Source organism: Rhinatrema bivittatum, chromosome 4 (genome assembly GCF_901001135.1).
Source record: "Rhinatrema bivittatum chromosome 4, aRhiBiv1.1, whole genome shotgun sequence".
NCBI lineage: Eukaryota > Metazoa > Chordata > Amphibia > Gymnophiona > Rhinatrematidae > Rhinatrema > Rhinatrema bivittatum.
In genome coordinates, this window is record NC_042618.1 from 344024721 (window position 1) to 344045711 (window position 20991).

Sequence of the window (20991 nt, forward strand, 5' to 3'; positions counted from 1 at the left end):
GGCGTGCCGAGACGCAACCTGGGGGCGGTTCCGGAGGGCGCAGCCACGCCCCCGGGCCCGCCCCCAAAACACCACGTCCCGCCCCCAAAACGCTGCGTCGATCTGCCCCGCCCCTGACACGCCCCCGACAAAAAACCCTGGGACTTACGCGAGTCCCGGGGCTCTGCGCGCGCCAGCAGGCCTATGGAAAATAGGCGCGCCGGCACGCAAGGCCCTGCTCGCGTAAATCCAGGCGGATTTACGCGAGCAGGGCTTTTAAAATCCGCCCCATACATTGTATTATAGTCTTTTTATTTTATTTTTCTCATTTTAAACTTTACAGCAAGTCACAACTAACAGAAAATGAAATGCAGTGTGTATACAGTAATATACTTAAAATTAACACATTTTAATCTTGATCTAAACCAATCATATTGCATTCCCCTAAAAGAATCTTTGTTTGAAAGGGGGAAGAAATTAAAGGAAGAATACAAAGGAAAAGAACACTTGCAAGTATCAAGCTTAACGTAGTGTGAAGGCATAAACTATTTTTATGACCCAACCCTAAGATTTTACATTGGGGTAATAATTACCCTCCGAGCATTTAGGAAAGATTTTAACTGTTCAGGGTAATAAAAAGCAAAGGGGTCTTTTGAAGATTTTACAACACACTTGCATGGATATTTTAATACATACGAAAACCCTAATGCAACCACCTGTGATCTCACTGCAAGAAATTCTCGTCTCCTATCTTGAGTTACAGGGGCGAAATCTGGAAAAAACACGAATCTGTGATCCCCGAAACTGGAGATCTATATTTCTAAAGTAACGTTTCATAATCTCAGTGAGGTCTTTTTCAGATATAAAAGAAACCATTAGTGTGGCACACTCAGAATTCAGTAGCAGAATCCTCCAAAAACTTGGTCACGTTCCCTTCATTCACATTTATTTGTAGCATATTTCTATTCCAGGTAGACCCAGGAAGATAATATAATTTATTCACTGAAGGGACTTCTCCCTCCTGAAATTTCAAAACTTCAATACAATACTTCTTAAGTGAAACATATGGAAGCTCGCCAACCATTTTGGGAAAATTTAAAAATCTTAAATTTAAGATGTCTTGAGAAGTTTTCTAAGTACTCCAGCCTTCTTGATACCACATTAATGTCTTTTATAATCTTGACATTGCATTCTTGGGTTTTCAGCATTTCAACCTCCACTGTTCCCAGTCTTGGCTTCATTTCTTCCAGCTGAATATCATATACTCCCAATTTTTGCTCCACAACTTCTAAGTTATCCTGAAAGTCTCCAATCGATTTCACTAAAGCTGCCATTATGTCCCAAATAGCTTCTAAGGTGATCCTTTTCTGGCTTACTAGGCATCTGAAAACGGGGTCTTGGAAATGCCTCACCCGTTTTCACCACCGGAGATATTCCAGTCAGAGGAACTTCCACCCCTGAAGTGGCCGTCGCTCCTTCAAGCTCCTTGGTATCCCTCTCCCGAATCGGAGTAGAAGCGGGAGGTGCAGAATCCACAAATTCAGCTCCTGTTACTCCAAGGCACTCTGAGGGTTGCTTCGGAGTTTCGGAGTCTTCCGCCCTCTGACCTTCTGCTGGTCTCGCATCAACCGCGACATGGGTCTGCGACCCAGCTGCCTGAGAGCAACCGGGAAGTGAAGCGATTTTGGGCTTACGGGGATCCGGGGGACTCAGTGTAACTTCTCCTGGCGAGACCAATGCTTCCTCTATGGTACCTGCAACGGAGCTCTCTCCTCCCGTTTCTGTTGCCTTTCCAGCTACATATGAGGTTATTAAATCGCTGAGTAGCCATAAGCTCCGAGTCAGAAGGGTAAACTCGAAGTTTGCCTTTTCTTTTAGCGGGCATTTCTCATGGAAAAGCTTGCAGGTATCAGGAACTCAGCGCATACGTGCCTGCCTACGCCGCCATCTTGCCCCTACAAAAGGGCTGTATTATATTCTTATAGATGTTTAGTTTGGTGTACATTTTTTGTACTTTTAAATTCCCAATAAAAATTACTGGGAAAAAAAAAGCAAATATTAGGAATTATTAGGAAGGGAATGGTGACTAAAACAGAGAATGTCATAATGCCTCTGTATCACTCCATGGTGTGACCGTACCTTGAATACTGTGCGCAATTCTGGTCACCGAATCTCAAAAAAAGATATAGTTGCGATGGAGAAGTTACAGAGAAGGGTGACCAAAATGGTAAAGGGCATGGAACAGCTGCCCTATAAGGAAAGGATAAAGAGATTAGGGCTGTTCAGTTTGGAGAAGAGACAGCTGAAGGGGAATATGATAGAGGTCTACAAAATAATGAAAAGACTTGAATGGTTAAATGTAAATCGGTTATTTACTGTTTCAGATAATACACGGACCAGAGGGCACTTCTTGAAGTTATCAAGTAGCACATTTAAAACAAATTGGAGACTTTTTTTTTTTCACTCAATGCACAATTAAGCTCTGCAATTCATTGCCAGAGGATGTTAAGGCAGTTAGTATAGCTGGGTTTAAATAAGGATTGGACAAGTTCCTAGAGGAGAAGTTCATAAATTGCTATTAAGCTGACTTAGGGAATAGCCACTGCTTATTACTGGCATTGGATCTATTTAATGTCTGGGTACTTGCCAAGTACTTGCAGCCTGGATTGGCCACTGTTGGAAACAGTATGCTGGGCTTGATGGACCCTCGATCTGACCCAGTATGGCAGCTTCTTTCGTTCTTAAGCCAGACATCAAAATGCATAGGTTAGCCGGATCTGTCAGAAAACAGCCTTGCTAGTTTTGGTAAGTTTAGATCAGTGGTTCTCAACCTTTTTTTGGCCGGGACACACCTGACAGATGGTTCTCACATGCGTGACACACTGAACATGTGACCATCACGGGGCTAAATGTAAATATACACTCTGCATCCACAGGAACTGCCTTGACCCCTACAATGGGTGCAGAGCAGAACTAGGGCATTACCCATACAACTCACCATACAAACAAGATATTCTGATTCTGGCGACATCTCAGTAAAAGCAAAACAAACTCCCTTTACTGGCAAGCACAATACCCCTCCTTATGAAGAGACAGTAATTTACCTCTAATGCATGTCCTATTGAGAAAACACAACAAATAAGATTGATACAAATGCCTACATGCTAGTAAAATACCTTCCCTCGGTCACACACCCAGAACTGACCTTCACCAAGTACAGAAAAACTACAAATTATAAATATGGAGACAGAAACTGGAATGGAAAACCAAAACAGCCACTCTGTATGCAGTGCAAACCTGGAGAAATGGAAAGAGAAATATAGCACTTAACATAATCCCAGGATCTGCATTAATTCACACAAACTAATCCGCACAAAGTTACACCTGTATTATGAATGTACTCAAACAGTAACACTGTGTTCAGTTCTGGAGACCGTATCTACAAAGAGACAAAGACAAGATGGAAGCAGTACAGAGAAGGGCGACCAGGAAGGTGGAGGGTCTTCATCGGATGACATACGAGGAGAGATTGAAGAATCTAAATATGTACTCCCTGGAGGAAAGGAGGAGCAGGGGTGATATGATTCAGACTTTCAGATACTTGAAAAACTTTAATGATCCAAAGACTACGACAAACCTTTTCCATCAGAAAAAAATCAGCAGAACCAGAGGTCACGAGCTGAGGCTCCAGGGAGGAAGACTAAGAACCAATGTCAGGAAGTATTTCTTCACGGAAAGGGTGGTGGATGCCTGGAATGCCCTTCCGGAGGAAGTGGTGAAGTCTAAAACTGTGAAGGACTTCAAAGGGGCGTGGGATAAACACTGTGGGTCCATCAAGTCTAGAGGACGTGAATAAAGAGGAGACAGCAAAACACTGCACGGAGTGGCAGTAGCCACAGAGGCATTCACGGAGCGGGATGCCAGTGGTTGGTGTTCCACCTTCACAGAGCGGAAGGATGGAGGGCTGCCATCTCCAAAAAAAAAAAAACAGGGGTGGGTAAGAGTATGGGGCAGGGGTGTGGCCTGCTTGTTGCAGCGGTTGCTACCCCTAATTGAGCTGGATGTTCACTTGGATGCAGATCCAGCGCTGCTCTCTACATTGGTGGTGGGGTGGAGGGGAATTAGGGCTGGAGGGTACTGGAAGCCAATAGTAACAGGTGGGTGAGAGAAAAAGATTAAAAAAAAAAAAAAGGGGAGCCGGAGGTAAAGGAGAGAGAGGGGTACCTGGATTCTGACGCCACTCCTGGAGGACTGTTAACATCGACGGTGTCCCGGAACAGCATTGACCGGCCTGGAGAGAGAGTGAGGCGGTTCCAGTGGGCGGAGAGCGACGCCCACGAGTGACGTCAGCATAGAGCGCCGCCTGCTATAAAAAGAGCAGTAGACGCTGAGAAATCCGGGAGCCGGAGGTAAAGGAGAGAGAGGGGTACCTGGATTCTGACGCCACTCCTGGAGGACTGTTAACATCGACGGTGTCCCGGAACAGCATTGACCGGCCTGGAGAGAGAGTGAGGCGGTTCCAGTGGGCGGAGAGCGGCGCCCACGAATGACGTCAGCACAGAGCGCCGCCTGCTATAAAAAGAACAGCAGACGGCGCGTAGTCGCCGTCGGCGCGCGGCTTGGTCCGGCTTAGGCCGGCGAAGGCTAGAAGGCTACCACGAATCTTCGCTCCGGACTGAAAATCTGTCCCCTCGACTCCTAAACCTGATCATAAGTGGAATTAACAGAAGCGTGAGTAGAGACCCTAAAATTGTTATATAGTTAAGTGATTTTAAAATGCCACATACGAAAAGGAAAGGCAAGGTTAGGCAGGATGCCTCGACCCCAGCCAAACCTAGTCTAGTTCAAACAACTTTAGTTGGACTTTACCCACCAGCAGAGAAAAAGGCCCCAGAGGATCCCATTACAATAGAGGATATGGAGCGTATATCCCTATTGTCGGGAGAAGTTAGTCTAAGTCCTGGGGCTCCAACAACACCCACACCTCCAATGAGTGCTACAACTACCAATGTCCTAGGCTCCCCCACAACACGGACTGCGTTAGATGGGGTGAACCCGTTTGAGGAAGGCGCGGGTAAGGTGATAGTAGCACCAAAGGAACCGGTAGGAAAGTTCCTTCCATCCCAATTGGAGAGGCGAAAGAGTGAAACTACCGATGGTCATCCTTTGGTAACTGGAGCCTATTCCATAACCCCCCTATCTGGGGATGCTTCTGGACATGATCTCACTAATCAATTTGATACTCCGTCTACTTCAAATGCTAAAGCTGGGAGCCTTAAACCTGTATCTATGGAGATGTTATGGTCAGCAATTGTATCACTACAAAATAATATTGTTTGTTTAAATACTAATATAAAAGAAATGCAGACCACTCTCTTAAATATAAATCCTTTAGTAACAAGTAATGAAGTATCTCTAGTGAAAGTAAAAGAAGAATTAAGTACTATAAAAGAAGTACAATCATCAATAATAAAGGGAGAAAATATTTTATCTAAAAAAATGGAAAATCTAGAAAATACAGTTCGGTATTGTAATTTGAGATTTGTTAATATCCCAAAATGCAGTATGACTTCCCCAGGGGAACAATTGAAGAATTATTTTAGAGAAGTATTGCTTTATACATCTGAAAGCCTTCCTTTAATTGTAAATGCTTACTTCTTGAATGAGAGAAATCAAAATGTAAATACTGAAGCTCTTCCACAAGAGGTAACTTTAAATGTTACGGAGCTACTCGAGACCTCATATACTGCCCAGATTGAGATGAGAGGTACTTTGATGGTTAAATTTGCCCACTCCTTTGAGAGGGACAAAGTATTAAAATTGTTTATGCAGAATAGAACCTCTCTGTATCTGGGTCAGAAGATATGGGTCTTTCCAGATGTAGCGAAAGAAACCCAAATTAGGAGAAAAAAGTTTATTAATTTAGCGAATATCGCCAGAACATTTGGTATTCGAATACATGTAAGGTTTCCCAGTAAATGCGTTATGTATTTGGATGGTTCGAAATACATATATTATGATCCAATCGATTTAGAGAAATATTTGGACGAACGCAGAAACCAGGGAGGGGAGGCGGGTTATAACTCAGTTGGTAATATGTCTAATCATTAATCTGTTTTACTTCTGTTTATATGTATGAAGATTTATTCTTTTTTTTAGTTATTAGAATTTGATCGAGAGGCTCCCACAACTGTTTGGTAACATGAAATCAAGACAATTTGAATATTAGTGATGTAGCATTTGTTATTGAAGTTATAAATGTTCCTGATTTCTTAAGATTCAATGTAATAATTGAATACTAATTATGAATGGAGTTATATTGTTAACTAAAATTTCATAAATAAAGAATTAAAAAAAAAAAAGGATAAAGTGCATAGCTTGCTGGGCAGACTGGATGGGCCGTTCGGTCTTCTTCTGCCGTCATTTCTATGTATGAAAAGGCAACACTACAAATATTAAACCAGGCCCTAAACACTAATACACCTCCTATTGGGAAAACAGAATAAGCCAAACTGCTATAGATCCCCACACAGAAACAATTGTAAAGCTATACTAATAAAGCTTACGAAACAGCTGAACAGAATAACATCCAACAATTAAAAATTCATAAAAATTGTCCAAATATCAATAAAATATTTCAAAACAGCAGACATCACATAATACGCAATAATTAAAAAGGCAGTCAATCAAGAAAAATAAACTTAAAGCCACCTTTGCTTACCCTCTCCAGCAACTCTTCTACTCCTTTCCCTTGCAGGCCAATAGCACTCACTAGAAGTAGCAACGGCTGCTGAAGCTCTGTCCTCAGTGTCCTCTTCCTTAGGGCCCACAACCAGTCTCTGTCTCTCATACAATCACCAGTCACCTCCCTGACCAGTCTCTGTCTCACTTAGCCACCCCCAACCAGCTCTCGCTCACGCACCCATTCACACCCACCCCCACACCAGCTCTCGCTCACACATCCATTCACACCCAAACACACAAGCTCTCGCTCACGCACCAAGACTCCCATTCACACCCACACAGATACCCACCATCCAGGCTCAAATTCATGCATCACGCCTCACCGCCAAATCTCTTCTTCCTTCACTGCATGGAAGGGCTCCAGTTCCGCCATGGCTTTACTCAGGCGGGCCTTCTTTTTCACCACCATGGGGATGGGCACCCATGGCAGCTTTGCTTCAGCGGGTCGGGCTTCCTATTCACCGTCGCCACAGGGTTGAGCTCCTGTAGTGGCCTTGCTTCGTTGCGGGTCAGGCTTCTTTGTCGCCACTGGCCTGGACACTGCCACTCTTCCCAGCCCCTCTCAAACCACCCCATCCCCAGGCTATGGGATGCCCCTTCTTCCTGCCCCACTGGCCAATCAGAGGATTCCTCCCTTCTTCCTACTCCCACTAGCAGGAGAAAGGGAGACTTCTGATTGGCCTGCGTGGGGACAGGAAGAAGGGACGCCTCCCATTGGCTCGCAGGGGCAGGCAAAATGGAGAAGGGAAGTACAACCAGGGCAATGGGACATTGGGAGCCGAGATAAACCTGCCGGTGCTTGTCAACACACTGATTGAGAGTCACTGGTTTAGATTACAAAATTTAGAGGTAAAACATGGGAGTTGGCTTATGAAAGGGAACTAGAGTGGACCATGACAGAGAATGGGGTACTCTACCATCAAAGGGGGGTGGAGGACAGTGTTGTAATGGATTCTGCTTTGGACAGAAATAGCGAGCAGGGTTGAGAGATGAGATAAAAGACATAAGGGAAGTTGGTGTTGGTTCAAGTGTAGGAGATTTTTATGCTCATCTATCCAAAGTGGTCGAAACCAAGAAAGGAAAGCAACTAGGCAGACCAGGTGAGCCAATTTGTCCTTATCTGCTGTCATCTACTGTATTCTTCTGCATTTTCAAAGCCATTGCAGTGGTTTCAGGATCATACTATACCCCAGTTAGGGACACAAATCTGTAGCAAGTTTCATAGGCAGGTAATAACTAAAGTGATAGTCCTGAGGTACAGAGCCAGTTTTGGGTACAATATGAAGAAAGTGAAATCCTTCCTAATGTTTTCCATCCAATGTATTTCAAACCAGGAAAAATCCTGTAATTTCTAAGGGGAGTTGTTTACTATAAGACCAAATCTCACCAAGTTTTCCTATACAATCGATTTTCAATGATGTAAGACAAACTAATTGCCTCTTTGCTGACTAGACCCTGAGATGTTATGAAGAGCCGTAGTTCCTGCCACATCACTATCAGTAAAACGCAAGGCCACAGAGTCAATGACTCAGAATATAAACAAAAACTACAACAGAGCACATTTATAATTACAAGTATTGACTCCAGGGTGCTAACACAGAGGAGGGAAGTGAGCATACAGTTCTAAAGTGTACACTCCTACCACAGGGCATAAGTGTACTCCTAGACTGAAGTTTTAGAACGGTAGAGTGTGAGACATGAGAAAGAAAATTATTAATAAGCTGGAGGATCAGCTGGAGGACATATATGCTTTCACTGCCCCCTGCTGGAACTGGACAAATACTGCAGAACCATTTAGATTCAAGTGATTTTTTTTTTATCAGCATGAAAAATTGCACACTGGGGCATCACAAACTGTGGGGTCACAAACATTCATCTGGAGTGATAAGTGCCTCACACGCCAGAGCTCTTCAAGCATCACCAGCATTACTAATGGAAGACAGCGTGGGGCGTGAACAAGCACACCCCCCCACAGGCCTTGCAGTGGCTCTGCCTTCTCACGAGTGTCTGTGGTAACAGGAAGCCCTGCATGAGAAAGGACAGGGGGGGTCACTGCAGGGCCTGTGAGCTTGCACTGGCTCACAGACCCCATTGCTGGCTTTCATTAATAAGGCTGCTGTTACCTGCAAGTCACCATCGGGCTTGGGACCAGCCATGAGGAGGGCCGAGTGTGCATTGACCACTGCACACCCACCGCTGAATTTCCCAAGAGAAAAATGTTGCCCCCGTCATCAGCTTTTCCTCTCTCCCCACCAACTGTCATCCACCTTTGGTCCAGGGCTCAAAGGAAAATGTTGGCGACCTCGGCCAAGGGGGATGTTTGAAAGAGAAGCTGTTTGAAGAAAGAAAGCAGATGCATGAGGGGGTCTGAGTGTTGGATCACCTGGAGAGGAACTGCCTGTGGCAGGTGAGATAGGGGGAATGTAAGAAGATCAACTAGTGGATGGAAGAGAGGAGCCGTGGGGTGAAGGGGATCAGCTGGGGGAAGGTGTAAGAGAAAGTTGGAGGGGAGAGAAGGGCAGCTGTGGGGATTTGAAAGGGGATAAAGGGGGTTAAAAAAAAAAAAAAGGGAGGGGTGGTCTGGGAAGCTAAGAGGGATAAAAAAGGGGCTCCGCTGGAGGAAAGTCCTTTGCTGGAATGCATAGAGGATGAGAAGGGAGTGACTGGCGGAAGGGGACCGCACCTCTGCTAATTTGTGAGGTCATGTGAATTTTCAAGTGCTAAAATGGGGTCACGCTAGCTAAAAGCTTGGGAAGCCCTGTTGTACACCGAGGGGTGGATCTTAAAAGCGGTGCTCGCATCAAAAGGCCCATATACGTGAATATAAGGGCCGTGTGTAAGCGACGCGTATTTTAAAAGCCGCAAATTATGTGCGTCTGGGAGAGTAAAAACAAAAAGGGGTGGGGTTGGGGGGCGTCGCGGGCATTCTGGGGCGGGGCAAAATGTATGCGCATAAATCTGAATTTTAAATTCAGTGGCCGCAGCGCACAGTGGGCTGTTAGCCGCACATGTTTACTTCCGCTCTTGATGAGGTGTAAGTCTTCATAAATCTCTATTTAGGCCTAATACGACTGGGTGAGAAGTCTGGATCAACTGGAGGGAGCCCAGGCTGAAGAACCAGAGGGGTCTGAATGACCTGAAGATGGACTGGGCAAACTGGTGGACTAATTGGTAAAACTGGGAATGTCTTTCATGCGAGCATGTTTTAAAATCTGCTAACCTGCGCGTGTTAAAACCCACAAAGTCTTATCACAGAAAAGCCAGGAGTCAAGAAAAGGAGATTCAGTAGGCTCAGGTAGGCCCCACAGTCACCCATTCTTGACAGATGGGCAGCCAAGAGGTACACCCCCCCACTCAAACAGGTCATTAAGAAATTCTTTACAATCCAGGATTACAGTGGGCTCTGGTAGAATTAGAACTGTGATGAGGAGACACACAATGTACCAAATGCAAAAAGAACAACAAGCCTTCTCTATATTAAAAACTGAAGAAGTTCTTGAGAAAAACATTGAAGTGTTACCAGCAAAGAGAGAGAAAATACAATGCATGCAGTATTTCAAGATCCATAACCAAAAGAAAAATCTAATTGAGATGAATAACTCTGTCAACAGTGGCACATCTACAAAAAGAAAGAGTGAAGTGAATAACAAGTCTCAACTAATATCTTATAAGGAGTCCAGGAAAAGCAATAATCTTAAAGAGAGTACCTGGAAGGCTATGACCACAAATGCTCATAGTTTGGGAAATAAAATCCCAGATCTGCAGGCCCTAATGACTGAGGCAGAATTGGACATTGTTGCTATCACAGAAACATGGTTCACAGAATCTCATGAATGGGATACAACAATACCAGGCTACAACTTGTTAAGGAAGGACAGAGAGGATAGAAAAGGGGGAGGTGTGGCTCTTTATGTTAGAAACAACATCCAAGCATCTGAGCTACAAGGAAGTTGGGGTAAGGAAGAAGCTCTATGGCTCGACCTAAAAAAGATGACGGAGCGTCCATTTATATTGGAGTGGTTTACAGGCCTCCAAACCAAAAGGAAGAGCTGGACAGAGATCTGGTTGAAGACATCCATAAGATAGGTAAGAAGGGAGAAGTGGTGATCGTGGGTGACTTTAATATGCCAGATGTAGACTGGAAAATCCCATCTGCAGAAACTAAAAATAGTAGAGCGATAGTGGATGCCATGCAAGTATCTTTGTTCAAACAAATGGTGTTGGAACCCACGAGAGAAGGAGCTATACTCGACTTAGTGCTCACTAATGCAGATAATGTCTCAGATGTCCAGGTGGGCGCCCACCTCAGCAGTAGTGATCATCAAACGGTATGGTTTAATATCACTAAAAGAATAGGGAAAAGAACCACAAAGACCCGAGTTTTACAGTTCAAAAACACAGACTTCGAGGAAATGGGGAAGTACCTGGAGGAAGAACTTAAAGGATGGGAGAACGAGAGAGATGTGGATCAACAGTGGACCAATCTAAAAGGAGCAATCACCAAGGCAACTGCTCTATATGTTAGAAATGTAAAGAAAAGCAAAAGAAAATTGAAACCTATCTGGTTCTCAAAGGAGGTGGCTGACAAAATTAAAGCTAAAAGAATAGCATTCAAGAAATATAAAAGATCCCAAAGGAAGGAGCACAAAGAAGAATATTTGTATCAACTGAGGGAGACAAAGAAATTAATCAAGTTGGCAAAAAGTCAAGCAGAAGAGAGGATTGCCAAGGAGATAAAAAATGGTGACAAAACATTTTTCAGATACATCAGCGAAAAGAGAAAGGTCCAAAGTGGTATAGTGAAATTGAAAGGTGGTAATGATCAATGTGTGGAGAGAGACGAAGAAATGGCAGAAATATTAAACGAATACTTCAGCTCTGTGTTCACTAAAGAAGACCCTGGAGAAGGACCATCTCTACACAACAAGAAACTGGAGGGAAGTGGAATGGATGAAAATCCTTTTACAGTAGAAAATGTGTGGGAAGAGCTAAAGAACCTGAAAGTGGACAAAGCCATGGGGCCTGATGGGATTCATCCAAGGATATTGAGGGAGCTCAGAGATGTTCTGGCGGCTCCGCTGTGTGACCTGTTCAATAGATCCCTAGAAACGGGAGTGGTGCCGAGTGATTGGAGAAGAGCGGTGGTGGTCCCGCTTCACAAGAGTGGGAACACGGAGGAAGCTGGCAACTACAGACCGGTTAGCCTCACTTCAGTGGTGGGAAAAGTAATGGAGTCACTGCTGAAAGAGAGAATAGTGAACTATCTACAGTCCGGAGAATTGATGGACCAGAGGCAACATGGATTCACCAGGGGAAGATCCTGTCAGACAAATCTGATTAACTTTTTTGACTGGGTAACCAAGGAATTGGATCGAGGAAGAGCGCTTGATATCATATACTTGGATTTCAGCAAAGCTTTTGATACGGTTCCGCACAGGAGACTGGTGAATAAAACGAGAAGCTTAGGAGTGAGGGCCGAGGTGGTGACCTGGATTGCAAATTGGCTGACGGACAGAAGACAATGTGTGATGGTAAATGGAACCTTCTCTGAAGAGAGAGCGGTTTTAAGTGGTGTACCGCAAGGATCGGTGTTGGGACCGGTCCTGTTCAATATCTTTGTGAGCGACATTGCGGACGGGATAGAAGGTAAGGTTTGTCTTTTTGCGGATGACACAAAGATCAGCAACAGAGTGGACACGCCGGAAGGAGTGGAGAGAATGAGACGGGATCTAAGGAAACTGGAAGAGTGGTCGAAGATATGGCAGCTGAGATTCAATGCCAAGAAGTGCAAAGTCATGCATATGGGGAGTGGAAATCCGAATGAACTGTATTCGATGGGGGGGGAAAAGCTGATGTGCACGGAGCAGGAGAGGGACCTTGGGGTGATAGTGTCTAATGATATGAAGTCTGCGAAACAATGCGACAAGGCGATAGCAAAAGCCAGACGAATGCTGGGCTGCATAGAGAGAGGAATATCGAGTAAGAAAAGGGAAGTGATTATTCCCTTGTACAGGTCCTTGGTGAGGCCTCACCTGGAGTACTGTGTTCAGTTCTGGAGACCGTATCTACAAAAAGACAAAGACAAGATGGAAGCGGTACAGAGAAGGGCGACCAAGAAGGTGGAGGATCTTCATCGCATGACGTACGAGGAGAGATTGAAGAATCTAAATATGTACACCCTGGAGGAAAGGAGGAGCAGAGGTGATATGATACAGACTTTCAGATACTTGAAAGGTTTTAATGATCCAAAGACAACGACAAACCTGTTCCATAGGAAAAAAAATCAGCAGAACCAGGGGTCACAATTTGAAGCTCCAGGGAGGAAGATTCAGAACCAATGTCAGGAAGTATTTCTTCACGGAGAGGGTGGTGGACGCCTGGAATGCCCTTCCGGAGGATGTGGTGAAGACCAGAACTGTGAAGGACTTCAAAGGGGCGTGGGATAAACACTGTGGATCCATAAAGTCAAGAGGCCGCCAATGAAGAGTGGGTGACTCGCCAGAATGACGGCTACTGCCTGGAGACAATACCCTTATTCAATAAACATACACATGCTTACTGTGACTCCAACATCGCTCTAAGCTTCAACAGCAAGAGGAAATGTGGAAAAATGGATTTACACTCACAAAGAGGGGAGTAGCTGGCTTGTTACGGCGGTTACTACCCCAAACCAAATAAGCCTGATGCTTCACCTTCAATGCATATACAGCATAGTTCTCTGCTTCAACGGCAGGGGAGAAGAAATAAGGGTTCGCACTCACAAAGTGGGGAGTAGCTGGCTTGTTACGGCGGTTACTACCCCAAACCAATTGTGTCCGATACTTCACTTTCGATGCATATCCAGCATGGCTCTCTGCTTCAACAGCATGGGAGAAGACTGATACATCACGCATTTCCAGCATAGCTCCCTGCTTCAACAGCAGGGGAGAAGAAAAACAACCAATAAGGACTGTATAACATAGTCTGGGTAAAACAAATAAGCAAGGGTGTAGCTTGCTTATTGCGGCGGTTACTACCCCTACTACCCCTAACTAATCAAGCTAGATATTTCAATGGTGGGGGTGGAAGGGAAATAGAACCAAGAGCTAAGAGAAACAGATAAGTATGAGAGAAAAAAACATGTGAGGCTTGCTGGGCAGACTGGATGGGCCGTTTGGTCTTCTTCTGCCGTCATTTCTATGTTTCTATGTGAAATATGTTTGCTCGAGTAACCGCTTAAAATTAGGAGCACGCATATGCGCAGAAGGCTATTTTAGATTATATGGACGCAATTGCACGCACAATTTAAAGCTCCTACGTATGTCCGCTCACGTGCACACTTTAAAAGTTACCATCTGAGCGTTCAAGTGCTCACTGCCCAAGTTTAGAGTAATGTCTCATTCAGTCTGTGGAGCGTGTGCAAGGCAGGATGCCTTAGGACCACTTTTTGCTCATCATTCATTTCTTGCTCCCCCTTAAGCCAAGTACCAGCCCTTACCTTTATGAAAGAACATGGAAGCCATCTGCCCCATTTCCACCCGCTCCATGATTTCGAAAAAGTCACGAGATCCACGTCGCTCTGGGGAAGAGAGAGAGAAAGATGGGATCAAGAACCTCTGGTTCTTTTACCTTTAAAAACCAAACATTCATCCCAACTTAGCAGCAAAGTCAGGGTGCATGGTAACAAGCTTGTTCTAAAGTGTAGAAAAAAAATCGGAAATCATTATGCTTTCAAGAGTCCCCTCCATCAACTTAGCAAATGTACTTGATTTTGATAATTAATCAACATCAACTTCAACTATCATTCGTAATCCGGGAGTCACCTTAGATCAATCTTTATCTATGCATACCAAAGTAAAAACTGTAGTACCACTCTTTCTCTAAGCTTAGATTACTGCGTCATTTAAAACCCATTTTGAATCCAGGTGATTTCCAGACCATACTCCAGTCTCCGCTATTTTCTCATTTGGATTATTGTACTTTTCTCTCTCTGTCAGGCTGCCAGCAATTGCTATTAGACCACTTCAACTGATTCAAAATTCAGCTGCCAGGTTAACAGGTACTCCCATTGCATGAGCATATAAAGGAAAATTAGGACTTACCTGATAATTTTCGTTCCTGTAGTACCAAGGATCAGTCCAGACTGCTGGGTTATGCCTCCCGTCCAGCAGATGGAGTCAGAGAGAAACTGAAAAGGCACCACCTATATACCCTGGTGCGCCCTCCTGCGATCCTTCAGTATAATCGATAACAAAGCAGAATGATAGAAGAAATCTTAGGCAAGAACCTGTGACTAGAACAAGTGAAACATGAACTCTTGGAAAAAACGAGGAAAAAACCCCGGCTGAAAATGCCGCTGAACAAAATGATAAGAAGTTTGAGTAAGCATTCCATACTGGAATTCTGAAATACAAGAATACAGTGTCGGGACTGCTACTGACATGGGCGGGCATCTGGACTGATCCTTGGTACTACAGGAACGAAAATTATCAGGTAAGTCCTAATTTTCCTTTCCCTGTACGTACCAGGATCAGTCCAGACTGCTGGGAAGTACCCAAGCTGCCCTAAAAGAGGTGGGACCTTGACAGTCCCGCTCGAAGCACACCGCTGCCAAACGAAGGTACCGTCGGATCCTGTACATCCAAACGGTAATGTCTAGCGAAAGTGAGCAAGGATTTCCAAGTCGCCGCCCGGCAAATTTCCTGAGGGGAAACAAAGGCACTCTCCGCCCAAGACGCCGCCTGGGAACGCAGAGAATGAGCCTTAAGACCTTCCGGAATGGCATGCCCGCTACAAATGTAAGTTGAAGCAATAGCATCCTTCAGCCAGCAGGCTATAGTCGTCTTAGAAGCTTTGGACCCCTTCTTAGGCCACTCCATAAAACGAAAAAATGATCAGACAATCGAAAAGGATTGGTGACCTCTAAGTATCGCAACAACGCCCGAACATCCAACCTCCTAAGTTCCAAAGCCTCACTATCTTTTGCCGAAAAAGCTGGGAGTTCTACAGTCTGATTCACATGAAAAGACGTAACCACCTTAGGCAAGAAGGAGGGGACAGTTCGAAGTGAAACACCCGAATCTGAAATGCGGAGGAAAGGCTCTCTGCATGACAACGCTTGGAGCTCTGAAATGCGTCTCACCGAACAAATAGCCACCAAGAAAACTGTCTTGAGAGTGAGATCTTTGAGCATAGCCCGCTTCAGCAGCTCAAAAGGAGAAGTACTAAGGCCACGAAGAACTAAATTTAGACTCCAAGCGGGACAGATAGGTCTCACCAGCGGACGCAAATGCTTGAGCCCCTTCAAAAATCTGGCTACATCGGGGTGCATGGCTATGGAAACGCCGTCAATTTTGCCGCGGAAACAGCCTAAAGTCGCCACCTGCACTCTAAGGGAATTATAGGATAAGCCCTTTTTTAGGCCCTCCTGTAGGAACTGCAGGACCTGTGACACCGTAGCTTGTCTTGGAGACATGGAGGAACCACGACACCAAGAGTCAAACACCTTCCAAACCCGCACGTAGGTAACCGAAGTAGACGGCTTACGAGCTTGAAGAAGAGTAGTGATGACCGAATCAGAATATCCCTTCTTCCTCAATTGACGCCTCTCAAAAGCCAAGCTGCTAGACAAAAGCGATCGGCCTGGTCGAAAAACACTGGACCCTGCCGCAATAGGCAAGGAAGGTGACCAAGACGCAAGGGACAGTCTACTGCTAGATTGATCAGATCGGCAAACCACGGCCTCCTGGCCCATTCCGGCGCCATGAGAACGACCGGACGCACGTGGGATTCTATCCGACGCAACACTTTGCCTATCAGCGGCCACGGAGGGAACACGTACAGGAGAACATGTTCGGGCCATGGAAGAACCAATGCGTCCACGCCTTCCGAGCCATGCTCTCATCTGCGGCTGAAGAAGCGCGCTGCCTTTGCATTTAGGTGCGTCGCCATGAGGTCTACACGGGGCGTTCCCCCATCGAACGATGAGTTTGAGTGCCTCTTGTGACAGTTCCCACTCCCCCGAATCTAGCTGCTGCCGGCTGAGATAGTCCGCCTGGATGTTGTCAACGCCGGCAATGTGTGAAGCCGCTAATCGAGACAGATGCGCTTCCGCCCAATCCATTAACTTGCTCGCCTCGGACACAACCAAGTAACTCCTGGTTCCTCCTTGGCGACTTATGTAGGCCACCGTCGTTGCATTGTCTGACAGGACTCGGACTGCTTGATGTCGGATCAGAGGGAGAAACCGCTGCAGCGCCAAGCGGACTGCTCTGGTCTCCAGACGGTTGATGGACCACTTGGCCTGCGAAGCTGTCCAACGCCCCTGTGCGGATTGAGATTGGCAGACCGCACCCCAACCCGACAGGCTGGCGTCCGTTGTGACGATGATCCATTGCGGAGGCTCCAAATTGACTCCCTGGAGCAAATGGGTCGGCTGCAACCACCATTGCAGACTGGCCCTTGCTGGGTCTAGAAGTGGTAACGGCACCCGGAATTCTTCCGACTTGGGGTCCCATCGAGATAATAGCGCACTCTGTAACAGTCGCATATGCGCAAAAGCCCAAGGAACCAACTCTAGGGTGGACGCCATATATCCAAGAACCTGTAAATAATCCCATACCACCGGCAGCGACAGAGCTAGTAGACGACGAACGTGCGCCATCAGTCGCTCCATTCGCGCCTGCGGCAGGGAAACCTTGCCCCACTCTGTATTGAACAAGGCTCCCAGAAACTCTAGGGCCTGGCAGGGTATCAGCTGGCTCTTGGAGTGGTTGACGACCCAACCTAGGGAGCTCAGACGGTAAATGACTGTGCATACTGCCTCCTCGCAAAGCCTTCTTGATTTTGCCCGAATGAGCCAGTCGTCCAAGTATGGATGGACGAGCACTCCTTCTCTCCGGAGACTTGCGGCGACGACTACCATTACTTTGGTGAAGACCCTCGGGGCTGTTGCGAGACCAAATGGGAGAGCACAAAACTGGTAATGGGCTCCCAGGACCATGAACCTTAGGAACCTCTGATGACATTCCTGTATCCCGATGTGCAGGTAAGCCTCCGTGAGATCCAAAGAAGCCAAAAATTCGCCTTTGTGGACCGCCGCAATGACGGAACGCAGAGTCTCCATTCAGAAGCGTGGGATTCTTAGAGCTCTGTTGACCTGTTTTAGATCGAGGATGGGACGGAAGGTACCTTCCTTCTTTGGGACGATGAAATAGATGGAGTAGCGACCCGTGCCTTGCTCGGCTACTGGTACGGGAACTATAGCCCCCAGAGCCTGTAACCGCGCTAGCGTTTGCGAAATAGCCTTTTGCTTTTCTCGCGACCCGCAGGGGGAGGCCAGGAAGAAATCGCGCAGGGGTCATGCAAAATCCAAGGCGTAGCCGCGGTTTATAAGGTCAAGGACCCACTGGTCTGAGGTTATTCTGGCCCATTCCTCCCGAAAGTGAAATAGACGACCCCCCACATCCGGAACGGAGGGATGGACCGGCGTCCCCTCATTGTGACGTCTTATTATTGGTGAAGGGATGGCTCGCCCCCGTGTGCGTTTGTCGTCGGCCACGAAAGGAAGGAGACCATCCTTGAGAGCGTGCGGGCGGTTGCCACAGTGCAAATGACGAGGAACCTCTCCCGGAGCGATACCGGCGCTGTCCGCGAAAACGACCACGAAAGGATCCCGAGGAACGAAATGATTTTGGCCTGTCTTCCGGCAACTTAAATACCTTGTTCTCTCCCAAGGACTTAATAAGCTGCTCCAACTCATCCCCAAATAAAAACTTACCCCGAAAAGGGAAGGAACCAAGTTGCGCTTTGGAGGATGAGTCCGCCGCCCAATGGCGTAGCCAGAGGAGTCGGCGCGCGGAGACTGCTGACGCCATGGAGCGGGCTGAAGTACGGAGAAGATCATACAGGGCGTCCGCCGCATAGGCCACCGCAGATTCCATTCAGTTCGCCTGATCTGCTTCCCCTGGAGGCAAATCCTGAGACATTAACATTTGCTGCACCCAGCGGAGGGTAGCCCTTTGTACCATGCAACTACAAACCGCCGCTCGCACCCCTAGGGCTGACACTTCAAAGATTCGCTTTAGCAACACTTCCAGTTTCCTATCCTGGGGATCCTTAAGGTCCGTGCCACCTGTAACTGGGATTGTGGTATGCTTAGCGATGGCCGTGACCGCCGAATCCACCTTAGGCATCTTAAGCAATTCCAAAGCCTCAAGAGGAAGCGGGTAAAGCTTATCCATAGCCCGGCCAACTCTCAAGGTAGCCTCCGGAGCATCCCATTCCCGGGACACGATTTGGGACGGCGCACGGAGCCCCGTCAACTCCAAGTCGCCTGGTAAAGAATATGAATCAATCTGTGGGACTGGGATCCCCAGTTCTTGAAGGACATGCGAGATCAAGGGGTCCAAGATTCGCGCTCCCCATGTCTGCCCCTGAATCAGGAGTAGGGGGATCCTGAGGGGCAGATCCACCGGATTATGCTGTGGGGGCTTAGGAGCCGGGGGAGGAGCAGAATTTCCTAAACCCAGTCCCTCAGGACTTATAGAAATCTCCCCTGCTTATTGGGAGCCGAAGACCCCTGCTCCCAATCTGCTTCTGCCTCCAGGTAAGCTTTGTGCAGCAAAAGCACAAATTGAGAAGAGAAGGGGTGTGGCCTCTTCCGAGTATTCCCCTTAGCATGCCCAGCTGAACCGCGGCCCCTGGGAGGACTTAACTCCGGCAGGGAGAGGGGATCATCATCCTCTTCCTCCTCACGATTGGGTCGATTTAAAATGGGCGCCGCGCGGTCCAAAATGGCCGCCGCCTGTGCACTCGGGAACGCTCCCGGTATGTCTACCCCCGCGAGGCCACCCGAGGAGATCAGCCGCGAAGTGAGTGACTTCTCCGTCGGGGCTGCTCTCCGCGAAGGCCCCTCATCCCCGGGAATGCACCGGGAACAGAGGCCTTCGCGCGAGAGCCGGAGCCCCGACCCCCCGCACACAACACAAACAAGTCCCCTGGGCATTGCCCTGAAGAGAAAGGAGCGCGAAACGGGGACGGGTGGCAGGCCACCCCCTCCGGAGACCCAGAGAGTACAGCAGGCAGGGAATTTGTAAAAACACCTTTTTTTTTTTTTTTCTTTTTATCTCAACAGCGCTTTCCGCGGCAGCTAGCAATGCAGCATTTTTTTTTTTTAAACAAACTTTGAAAACGCTTGGAGCCTGCAGAAAGGAGAAACTCCTTCTGCCAACGTCCTCCGAGGGATGGGCTTCTCTGGAGGCGGAGGGGGAACATGACCGGCCCACCAATGAATAGTCCCCCTCCTCTCACTGGGCTGGGCAAAATGTACTCCGGGGAAAGGCTTCAGGGCAAAGCCCTGCCTTGCCTGCTATGGCTCCTCACTTCAGCTTTTCCCGAGTTCTAGTCACAGTAGTCTCCCAGATAACTTAAATCAAACCTGAAATAGTGGATCACTTCACTCCTCTGAATAAACTTTCTGTGGTTTGTTTTTTTTTCAGGAGATCAGGACCGCAGGTTATGCTCTCTCATCTGCTGGAGTCAGAGATATACTGAAGGATTGCAGGAGGGCGCACCAGGGTATATAGGTGGTGCCTTTTCAGTTTCTCTCTGACTCCATCTGCTGGACGGGAGGCATAACCCAGCAGTCTGGATTGATCCTGGTACGTACAGGGAACCCTAATTTTATTACATTGGCTCCCAGTTTCTTGGCGCACACAAATATCAAATTCTTGTCATCTTTTATAGCTTGTTAAACAATCTTCATGCACCATGGATCTCCTTGACACAAACTATTTGACCATGCATACTCTGAGATCAACCAAGCAAGGCCTTCTAGAAGTTCCCTCATTCAAGGTGGCACACCTTGATGAAACTAGGGCGTGGTCTTTGTTGGTGGCTGGTCCACTATTATGGAACTCTCCCCCGTTTTTGCTATGCAATATCCAAGATCCAAAAATGTTTAAAACAAATCTTAAATACACTCCTCTAAGTTAGCATTTGATGTTCACATGACATACCGGCTGATACAGTAAAGTGCGCTCCGGCGGAGTGCACTGTTAGCCTGCATTTGGCCATGTGTTTTCGATGTGCTATTTTTACCCCTTATACAGTAAGGGGTAATAGTGCCATCGAAAACGCGTGGCTGACCCCCCCCCCCCCCCCCCCCCCCGAAACTAATAGCGCCCGCAACATGCAAATGCATATTGATGGGCCTATTAGTCATTCCTGCGCGATCCAAAAAGTAAAATGTGCAGCCAAGCCACACATTTTAATTTCGGCCGGCACTGG

The 20991-nt window shown here is 46.9% G+C and overlaps 1 protein-coding gene across 1 annotated transcript in view; it reads right to left on the reverse strand.

The window, feature by feature from the left end:
- TMEM104 (transmembrane protein 104) overlaps positions 1-20991 on the reverse strand; it is a 164192-nt gene that overhangs the window by 130418 nt on the left and 12783 nt on the right. The window contains 1 exon segment of the mRNA XM_029600599.1: positions 14201-14281. Coding sequence (XP_029456459.1) covers positions 14201-14281 — 81 coding nt within the window.